This window comes from Rhipicephalus microplus, chromosome 10 (assembly GCF_043290135.1).
Source record: "Rhipicephalus microplus isolate Deutch F79 chromosome 10, USDA_Rmic, whole genome shotgun sequence".
NCBI classification, from domain to species: domain Eukaryota; kingdom Metazoa; phylum Arthropoda; class Arachnida; order Ixodida; family Ixodidae; genus Rhipicephalus; species Rhipicephalus microplus.
This window is the reverse complement of record NC_134709.1, coordinates 9331086-9342375: the sequence shown is the minus strand read 5'-3', so window position 1 is coordinate 9342375 and position 11290 is coordinate 9331086. Positions and strand designations below refer to the sequence as shown.

The following is an 11290-nucleotide window of genomic DNA, read 5'->3' as shown; positions in this document are numbered from 1 at the left end:
CAGTCAATCAATCAGTTTTAATATCGTGACATAAAAGGATATAACAGGACGTAAAATATACACACCCAAAGTACAAGACTCCAGAAACATACAAAAAAAAGGTACTCTACAAACAAAAAGTGGGCAAGCCCTCCGTCAAAGCACAACTGGGTTATCTCACGCACAATGCGAATGTGATGGGTTTGAAACCCACCGACAGAAAAGGTCACTTTTCACGAAGTTAATTAAATTCCTTTCAATTTCAGTGGAAATTGTTACAATACAGTTGAAAAACCGGAAATAATATTGTTTCTTATGCATTCCTTGACTTCACTCTCTGTCAGCCTCGTCAGTTATGTGTTATACAGAAAATAAGCCTCTCGGATATAATTATCTTTGTTTCGCAATTTTGTCATATTGAGTCGCATGCCCGTGACCGTTCAAATCGTGGAGTCCTAATATATCTTTGAAGACCCACATATTTTCTCAATGTGAAATTAAAGAAAAGAAGTGCAAGTTTAAGCACTTTTTTTTGTTGAACACAATAGTAATGAGAACACAATATAAATGAGAATGAGACGTCTTTATCTGTTACTTCTCGATGAGATTTCATTTCATACGTGTACTTGACTGTAACGGTTAGATTATGCAAAACACTTGGTTCACCTATCTGTCTATATTACACATAACCACCAGTTAGTTATGTGCGGCGATTTGATTCCGTGGTTACCAAACCGTGCACATCAAACAGAAAAAAAACTATAAGTCAGCATGACTGTAAACATAATACATATAGCTTAATTTCTTCGGAGAAAGTCGAATTCCTCGAGTGCGGATCTTGAGCGAAATTTCTCGGCCTTGGCTTTGCTTTCACGCTGCATAAAAAGAATGAAATTAGCGTAGATAAGGGAATCCAAACTCGACACAATTAAACGCCCACCTCCCAACCCCCCAACACCAAGTCACTGGTCACTTTTGACGCCTTTCACAATCGCTAAACTATCCCATACCCGTGAACGTGCTGCCTGCAAGGCATCGCCATGCATAAGCTTACCATTGGTCCGTGCTTATAGACTCCGTAACGTTCATTTTAATATGGTCACTCAAGCTTTGCGCATGCATATAGACTAGTACAGAGCTTCCACGAAGCATGAGCTGCACTGCCATCAATTTCCCAAATGTATCAACGGAATAATAATAATTCACGGGGTATTGATTGCTGAGAACATTATACGACTACAAAGCGCACCCTAATGGAGACCTCGGAATTGATGTCGGCCTCTTCAACGGTTCATAAACCTAAGCATATATACGAGAATTCCAGCATGTCGGCTCCATCTAAACGTGGCCGCCTTATCCAGGAGTTGAACTGGAGTCCTCTTGCTTGATCCAGCGCAACAGTTTGCCTGATACGCTACCACGACATACATGGTCTGAGCAGGCCGGAATAGAAAAATGTTTAGCACACACACCGTAACGACAGAATATAGAAATCATCGAGCTTTTTTTTTTCTGCAGCATCATCCTTATTCCTAAATTGCACACACTGTAACACGCTATGTTATACTATACTATGATATACTACACAATACTATACCACACTACACAGAGTCTCACCGTTGTCGCCTCCAAGAGCCCACTTGGCTTTTCCAGTCCTTTTAAGGCGATCTAGTATCACCTCACGTTCCTTCCTCGGAGCCTGCAAAAGTGCACAAAATAAAAAAAAAATTGAAACCCGAGTGCCAAGGCGGTTCGTTCGCAAGAGGGAGGGACATATGCACACTGCTCTCGCGTATACGCAACTTGCAAGTATGTCACACCGCGTAACTCTGGGATGCGATATCAGCATATAGGCGCTGCCATCACCGAGTACATTGGACAACACGACACCGAATCAAGCTGTGCGGCTCTCGCATTTCCTGTCAACGCCATTCATCGCAATGGTGACTTGTGTGATATTTGGCGGCCACACGAAAAGTAAGTGTAAATGAGATTTAAAAAAGGACCAGAAGCGCGGACGTGCCGTTTGCCAGAGGTGATCACAAATGCAAGCGACCGCGCGAAAGAGCTGTCCGAGAAGCGGAGCACGTGGCTTCTTTGCGCATAAACAGGAAAGTTATCAAGACATTGTACAACGTGTGTGCGCGCGTCCTTTCCCAACAGGCGAGTTATGTTTTCAAATGTAGTGCGAAGTTCGTTTACCCATTACGTGCGACCCCGCCGACTCGTACACTGCAGACATACCCCCGTATTCACAAACGCTCCTCGACTCGACTTTATTCCTCCACTTGACAGAGCTGAGCACTGCGCCACCACTCAGCTGAAAATGACGCTGTGCTACTCAAGAATCACAGCAGATTATTGTTGATATGCAGTGATTTGCCTTGCCTAGAGACGGCGCTCCAATCTGCTTTCTCAAGTGAAGGTGAAGCGTTGAGCGAAGGGACGTTCTAGAATACGGGGGTTAGAGTGTCAAGTTCGCCAGTCAACACGCCTTCGCTGCATATTGTCCTGCACGATTCTCTTTCGTCATAAGCACAAGACAAACAATCAAGACACGCCAAACGATCCGCCGCGTGAACGTAAACATGGCGCGCTCACTGAGACGCGCGTGCTACGTATGCATGCTCGGCAATGGCGCACGGAAGACAGTAACACGTCACTTGCAAGTGGTGCAAATGAGTTCAGCGGAAACCCGCAAGGTGGCGGAAGGGTAAGAAGGACAACCACTCGTTTGTAGCGCAAAGCCACAAGGAAATTCACACGCATTTCTCAGAAAGAAAAGCTTCCTATAGTTGCGAATTTCTTGGCACCTAAGATGCTTTTCTTTCTGAGAAATCCGTATATGGATTTCCTTGTGGCTTCTCGCTACAAACGGGTGGTCCCCTTCTCTCCCTTTTGTGGCTTTCAAGTCATGTATAACAAAGTGCCGCAGACCCAATGCGCCCTGCTTCAGTCAACTTGCAGCGCGATTCCTCAGCGTAGTCGTCTTTCACCCAACGTTCAGCTGCGCACGACGCGACTGAATCCCCTGCACCCAGTTTCTGCAATGTCTTAAAATGTCTACCACGTCGACGATCATTCATGAACGAGCTTATCTCCGAGGCCCTGATTATCTAGGCAGACACAGAGAACGTAAGCAGGAACCGTAACTCCAGAGATCAGTAGCTGATAGACGAAGCAAACTCGGGGACCAGAAATTGGCTTAACTCAACAAATGCGTCATCGTAATAACTTTGACGACAGGAAGCGCCATAACTGATGTAAGTCATGATTTCTGCTGTATCTGCTGTTCTTTTTTTTTCATTATCATAAACCTGACGGCGCCCACGAAGGGGCCAACGGCCTCTCCCATGTTCCGTTAATCCAACGGGTCCTGTCTTTGCTCCAGCTACATCATGCCCGCAAACTTCTTAATCTCATCTACACACCTATCCTTCTGTCTCCCCTCCCCCCTCAGGCTTGATTTCTTTTGTAATTCATTCTGTTACTCTTAACAACCAGTGGTCATCCTGCTTACGCGCTATAGATCCCCTGTACATACCGATTTTTTTTCTTGATTTTGACTGCGATATCTTGAACACTCATTTGTTTCCTGACCCACTGTGCTATCTTCTTGCGTATCTCATTTTCGTTTTCAGTGCACGTTGCATCGTCCTCAATTTAATCTGTACCCTCTTTGTTATCATCCAGGTTTGCTCCGTAAACACGTAGCGGTAACATACAGCTGTCATAGTATAATGTGAAATCTCGTTAATACGCATTTCTCGAGACTGAAAAAAAAATGTCCGGACTAACCCAATGCCAAATTGCCGATAGTATAGGGAAAGCGGTAACAAATGCCTGTAACATCAATAAATAATTTCATTTAATTCAATGAATGCGTAAATATTGTTCTTATTTTACATAACAGCAGTGCGAAAACCGCAATCATCCGTCATCCTGCAACTTCACTCACTATGCGACCACGGCGCAAAGCTGGCCTGAAACGTGCTCTGCACCCTTCGCTTAATACCACCCCCTCCAACGGCACACCTGCATGTAACCGCAAGTTGGCCGGCAACTGATAGTTCGTAATAATAATTGTTGGGTTTAACGTCCCGAAACCACCATTTTATTATGAGAGACTTCTTAGTGGAGGGCGCCGTAAATTGCGACCACCTGGACACAAGCATTTTCACCTCCGTCAAAAATGTGGCCGCCGCGGCCGCTATTTGATTTCATGACCTGCGGGTGAGCAGCCGATTGCCTTAATCACTATAGGGCCACCCTGGCGAGTAACTGATGGCTCGTCTATCATGAACTATAGAAATCTACTTATATGACTGCATGAGGTCCGTAGCCAGCGACCCGCCTTCCTGTCTATAAACCTGAATTTCGGAATCGGAAATTGGAATCCCCCCCCCCCCCCGGAAATTTGGATGGTCGGGGGGGAGGGGGATGGGAAGGGGTGTTTTGCCGAGAATAAGTAAAACAAAAAACGTTGTTTCTTCAAGGCCCTTCAACAAGTGCCACTCCTCCCCCCCTCCCCCCCCCTCCCCCCAAAAAAAAGCAATCCTGGCTGTGGCTATGGCCGGCATACAGCCCACAGCTGAAAGAGCTTCATGTTTGACAGCTTCAGCCGTGTCGGGCGACATTACGCGTGCATTCCATCAAGTTAAAACGACGCCGCTTAGTGTCGCATTCGCATGCGGACAAAGCTGTGCTCAGTAGCTGATGAAAATAGCGACGCGCACTGCGCCACCTCGTTTGCGTTATACGCCACCTCCGTTTTCGCTATTCTGTGTCGCGCTACTGCGAGACTTTGCCCTCCGCGCGCCCGAAAGATGGTACGCATAAACAATGTTGTGGCCAAATATGGCCCAGAAAACGACATTTCAATGCCATTAAACGTTATATGTGCGAGCTGAAACCAGAGAGCACATTAGAATCATACAATTTAAAATTTTATGAATTAATGAGGTTTGAATAAACGAGCTTTTACTGTACCTTCCTCTTGAGTGATAGTGGTAAACTACTCTTCTCTTTAAGTCTGTCCTACTCGGTGCTAGACCGCAGAGTACCCAGGGTCAGCGAAACCGTTTCAACAACCACCAAACAGATCTTCAACAACCACCAAACAAAACTGAACAAGAAGGGAAATCTGGGCTAGTTGGTAATAATAGTTCATTTTCAATAACTCACAGCGCAAGAAGGACGCGTACGAAGTACAAGTCAGCGCTCGTGTTGTCTTGTACTTCGTCTGCGTCCTTCTTGCGCTTTGAGTTATCGAAAATAGAAAACAAAAAAAAGAACTGTTTTCAAATTTCCGGCACGCTCACAATGTCGACGTCATTGTCGGGCAGCCCGGCGCCGCGCTCCTCGACCCGCTTCAAAATGAGCCGACGCTTGGTAGGCGACGAGGCGTCGCCGCCCGCGCCGTCTCCCCACACACTCCGGTCGTCGCTTGGTGCACCTTCTACGAGGCCTTTGCTAGAAGCGACCACGCGGGCGCGCGCCGTCCTGTTCGATGACGATGATGTCTTCGTCGTCGAGGTGCGTGAAGGCCGTCCACGTTGTACGGCATCAAGGCGAGCGGCGTCGCAGTCACTATGCGACGACGAATTTTCCGGAGGTGCCTCGAAGGGGTCACTGCTTGGAACCCGCGAATAGAGAACCTCCCCACCGGAGAGTGACGACGTCGGTACGGTGGTCGGCACGCCCTGTGGCACACGGAGGTGATGTCTGTCACTCCATCATGATGGCGAGCCACTCTCTAAAAAAAAAAAAGGACATCTTCGCCCTAGGGGTGCCCCACTTGAAGGCATTGCGGAGCTGGGCTTTGTTACTTTTCGGTTTTATTTTAGTCCTCTCTTTCCTTCTTGTTCTCACTTCTAGCAATATTTCTGTTTATTTAATCTGCTAATATTTTTCAGTTCATTCTTTTCTTTCTCTTCCTCTTTATATTTAGTTTGCTTCCTGCTTACATTTGTGTCAAGTTTCTATTGCCGTGTTTCTCTTGGCGCACCTAACGTCATCCTCAAGGCGTTTGAACAACAAGAAGTTCACTGTGGCACGAGGACGTGCTCAATATGCCACAGTTAGCTATGCTACATGTGATTTTGGCTGCGTTAATATAGTCATGAAGGCGCTCGATGATAAAGAGGACAAAAGGCTTGCATTAATGTCATAAATGCTTATGAGGAACAAGAGGAAGAACACTTCTCTTTGGCGTGAACGTGCGCTCAATGCTATATGTATTTTTGCCTGCTCTACGCCAAGCAACGATGACAGCATACTACAACCTGAGTCATCATGTACTTCACCCTGAAATATCTACGTTATTTCTGCCACTGTTGAAAGCTGCATCAACTGCAGAGCATTGTTTATGATATGCTTCCTTCGCGTTACGTCGTTTGTGTTCACCTGTGCTTTTATGCTCTTTTCTGGCGCTAGTGTTATGAACGTGCAGCCTGCTCGGTTTCTCCGTATCAAACATGGAACCTGCATCAGGCCAACGCGAGACGTGGTACGGCAATTTGGTGGTCCCGTAAACCGCTCCGCAGTAAATATAGTTGCACCTTCGGAGCACCTTTGTGTCCCACAGGAATGAATATCGTCTACCTTATGTGGGCTAACTTGCTTTAACGCTCCACAGCCGGTACTTCCAAGTTCGGAACATCGCATACGCAACCAACGTGTCGTACATCCATGCTAAGAAAATGACAACCGCCAATCTTTAGAAAAATGAAACGCCAGCACGCCAAACTATGATTATTAGGACGAAAGTCATAGATGCCTTATCATAAGAACCACCGCCTTCCTGTGGCATCAAGAACGAGCGAAGCGAAAGATTATCACATGATCACGTAAGCGTATGACGTCACAAGTCGTCAGACTCTGTTGCATCATAACGACGTCATTATGACACCTTCATGGCGTTACATGACGTAACGTTATTTCATGATGTCATGAAATGACATGGTAGATTGGTCAAGGAGATCCAATTACGGAAGGAATGCGAAACCACGATAGGTACAGAAAAATTTGGAGGGGTGGTGGGCCTTGATCAATCTTTTTGCAACTGTCGTAGCTTGCCGCAATATCAAATCATGATGCAAAGTTTGTCGTAGCTATCGTATCGTATACGCTTCTTGACACCCAGTCACTGTTAAACGAAAGACTTCAAAAAAACGGTTGTGAAACACTTTTGTTGCTTTTTTATGCCACACAACACGGTAATAAATTTGCCGTGTTTTTATTGATCTAGTTAACAACTTCTGGCAATTAATCTGCATTCACGCGATCTGCTTCACGCGATAGCGACAATGACACTTTGTCGCCAACACACGGGGTTGGAGCCATCGTAACGCGACAGTTCGACGGAGCTATAGTTTGTCGCTGTCACTCGGAAATCGCGTGCATGCGGTTGGGCCTTAAGAAGCTGAAGAGATTTTAGAATTCAATCAAACTTCGTGTTTATGAAGGACCGGTATTATTGTTGACAATGTCATAATTGTTTTCGTGGTTGTAGCAGCAGGAGCTTTAGAACAGGCGAAACGAAATCTTGTCTTGCTCCGCCCCCGCATGGAAACATACGTCATGCTTGAAACATACGTCTTGCTCCGCCCCCGCGTGGAAGTGTGGGCGTGGAAACATACGTCATCTTCATTTCCTCTGGTCCGGAGCAAGTGTTCTTTTCTTAAACCACGGCCTCCGTGACTAACCTATGATGGGCCGCTGCCGGAACTAATCGAAGAGGCCACACTTCAGCAGTACTGCTGTGGCAGATGACGCGGCATACCGAGAATGACGCCACCGTGTTCGCTCGGCGTCTCAAGAAGACCGGCGGCCACACAGCCACCGTTTTTTTCACCAAAACGTGCTATTGGCGTTCACTTTTGAGAACTCTCACCTCACTTTTCTAATTCAGCAGCGATCATCAAACTGTCCTCACACGCTCCCAAGTCATTCCTTTAGAAAAGTGCTTCAGCTTCCTTTTAAAGGCTTTCGCCTTAACACGTTTCAGCCGCGATAGCCTGCGTACATCTCCGTCAAGGTGGGCTCACCTTGAAGCGTGCCTTACTTCTTGCTTTCAGCCAGATCAGAACGAGTCCTAGAAGCAGGGACAGTACGCTGGTAGTTATGAAGCCACACTTGAACACCAGACCAAGGAGACTCAGTGGTAGAGCGCTCTCCACAGCTGTCGGAATCGAGAAATAATGAGGTGAAGTGTATCTCACCGCTCGTAAATATTATACGCAGTGTCATGTGCTCAATCATAGGCATTTATTAGCAATAGGTGTGATCTGAACTCGCAACCTTTGAATGAATGTCAGTTCGAATCTCACTGAAGGAATTGACGAATCTTCTGCACTTCTTGCAGGCAACACGACTGAGGGACTGTGTACCTGTAGAACACTGCACAGTGTGTGTGTTGTGCGCTAAGTGCATCTCCTTCTCGCTCTCTCTCTCGTACTGCCTGATTCTCCTCTCCCCACATGCAGGTTAAAAAATTGGACCTAGTCTAGTTAATTTCTCTGCCATTATTATATTCCTAATCTCTCTCTCGTACAGTCTTCAATTTAATTGAGAATGATTACACTAAGCATAGGAACCCAAAAAGAATGTTCTCCGTGCATTCAGTGGCTTGAGTTTTAAACGCCTTCACCACTTGTTAAGTAAAAAAAATAATACTTTAGCTTTCGCTTTACTCTGACAAGCATAACAAACCATGTTGAAAGGCAATGACGCCCCTGGGCTGTTTTTCGAGTCTCACGAGGTGAAAATGAGCGGATCGCGGTCACTCACGATGGCATTGTCCACCGACGTAGGCTCCGGGCGGACACGGGTCGCAGTACGCAGAGCCGGCCTTCAGGTTGTACGAGTTCGGTGGACAGGGCAGGCACACGCCGTGTCCGTACGTGCTTGCTGGACAGAGCTCTGTTTAACAGAAAAAAGCCGCTCGTGAAAACGTTAAACTGAAACACTGAACAAAAGAACAGTCTGCGGACACGGAACTATATATTGTAGAGGACAAGGTATAACTATAACGCTGAACATCTGAATTCGCGATAATCCTTGTGCGGCATTCTAAAAGCAAAGAACTGAATGAAAACACAGATTATAAAATCAAATGAAATTACGTTTTGATTTGTTTTTAGCGAGGAAAGTGAAATTTGCCCAAGACGACTAGAACGCGACAGCCATCATCTTATTCTGTTTATTCAGTTAATTTTATTATTGCCCTCTGAAATCTGTCCGCACCTAACTTGGTTATACACAGACTCCGTGATAACAGGCGTTGCAAGCTATCTACGCCGTACAAAGTTTTCCAATGCCTCCGTGATCGGACCACTTTTTCCCCCAAACCACGATGTCATGTCATGATGTCACGAAATTTTGCGGACCAGCAGCGTCATTATGCCGCCATATGATGATGTCGTCACGAGATGATTACTTTTTTTGCATAAAGTGTGCTGACGCCGACAATTAATGATACCTGCCAAAGTTTTTAATCTCATCGGCCTACGTAGTTTTCTGTCTCACCTTTGTGCGTTTGCCTTTTTTGGGAATCGGTAGACCAAGCTAAATACTGGTGAATACCCTTGAGTCATGTGCGATATATAGTTTCTGAGGGTTTGAAAAAACTTTACATGCTAAGAAATGGCACTATGTGTTGTACTTCTAAAACTTAGCTCGTGGCTTACACGACATTAGTTAGACCGTTATTAGAATATGCAGACGTAGTTTGGGACCCGCTCACAAAATGCGACATACACTGCATTGAACGCGTTCAAAAAAAAAGCGCTAATATCCATTCTCAACGCTTACGGCAGGCATATGTCCATTACTAACCTCAGACATCTAAGCAAACTTCTCACTCTAGCATGATGCAGGAAACTGCACCGACTGCAAATGCTTTGCAATATTGTATACCGCAACGTAAGAATAGGCTGCACTGGTTGCATGCCGTATAACAGCGCAAGGCCAATGAGATGAAATCACAGTAAGACGATTGTAAGTACCGTAAGTATTGTAAGTACCGCACAGTAAGTACTTGGACTCAGTCGTGCACTGCTTGATTTTTTCCTTCTCTCGACTGCGATTGTAGATATCTTGAGCAATCAGATGCGCAGGGACATTACGCCGCCTTCTTTTACGGGGCAATAGCTATGCAAACGATAAACGAGCAGACGGAAATTCAGTGCCGGGTATAAGGTGAACGCAGGTTCAAGCGTTTGTTAGCCTTAAGTTACTTTTTGGCGTAATAGCCGTGCGACCGATGCTAGTCGCTTTAAGTCACGCCGCATTTGTTTAAGACCTGTTGCAACACTCGGGGATTACCAAATCAGCGACATAAGACGTGAAAGTAACGGATACCCACCGCAAGATGATCCTTTTCTGCCGTATCCCGGTGGGCACGTCCTCTCCATCTTGTTCTTACTCTTGATCACCTTCTTCTGTGGCTCACGCGGGAATGATAATGGTGATGATGAATCCTCAATTATGGCTTATACCCACTCTGGGGATCATCCAAGAATAGATCATTTGAGTTAGAGAGACATTTTCAGCATTAAATAATGATGACCAAGCAAAAAAATAACACGGAAAATTAAAAAAGTGCAATAATTGTTTTTCTTCCGTACCGAGCACGCAGTGCAGTCGTTATTTTGCCCTTGAAATAATTGAAAAAATATTTCTTTGTTTTAAAGTACTACTGCAATAACGATACACAAATAGCCATTGGAGTCTCACTCGCGGAAATGTCTTCTTCAAGCGGTGAAAAAGATTTTGAAGAATAAAACATGCGGAAATATCTTCTTCGTCATTGTCGTCTGCTCCATCGCTTGAAGTGCCCACAAACGAATGAAGTAGGTACGACTTCTTTGCTGTTTTATTCTAAGAGAACTCCCGTCCCGCATCCTTCCTGATTCTTCCCAATGACGTCTCTCACTGTTCAGACTCTGTTGGTTAATAACGCAATACCGATGTATAGCTCCTATTTCGTTGTGCATCTTGATGATGATGGTGTCCAGTCTGTTGTGGTGCTCACCTAAATAGGAAAATGGGGAGCCTTCATGCGCGCATCAGGGCTCCCTGTAAGGGGATGGTCCAAGAACCTGGTGCCGAATCTTTATAGTGATCCCTTCCCATCATGCCCATAAATGTGTTTGTCGGTTGAGGAAGCTCCCAAACCCACTCTAAGGCTCGATGTGAAGTCATTTGGCCAACGGGCAAAACTATCGCAGATCTAAGCCAATTCTTTCTAACTGCGTGGTGACAGGGAGCGGCAATGTTAGATAAATGAAGCTGTCCACATCCAACATGT

The 11290-nt window shown here is 45.7% G+C and overlaps 1 protein-coding gene across 1 annotated transcript; it reads right to left on the bottom strand.

The window, feature by feature from the left end:
* Window positions 1-648: 648 nt before the first annotated feature.
* LOC119180949 (uncharacterized) lies at window positions 649-10476 on the bottom strand. The gene is made up of 6 exons (XM_075874559.1): window positions 10346-10476; window positions 8770-8901; window positions 8028-8161; window positions 5301-5681; window positions 1597-1678; window positions 649-854 (listed from the first exon to the last, which is right to left on the bottom strand). The coding sequence occupies exons 1-6, from the start codon at window positions 10392-10394 to the stop codon at window positions 850-852; spliced, it is 783 nt and encodes a 260-aa protein (XP_075730674.1). The 5' UTR covers window positions 10395-10476; the 3' UTR covers window positions 649-849.
* Between the last annotated feature and the right edge of the window lie 814 nt (window positions 10477-11290).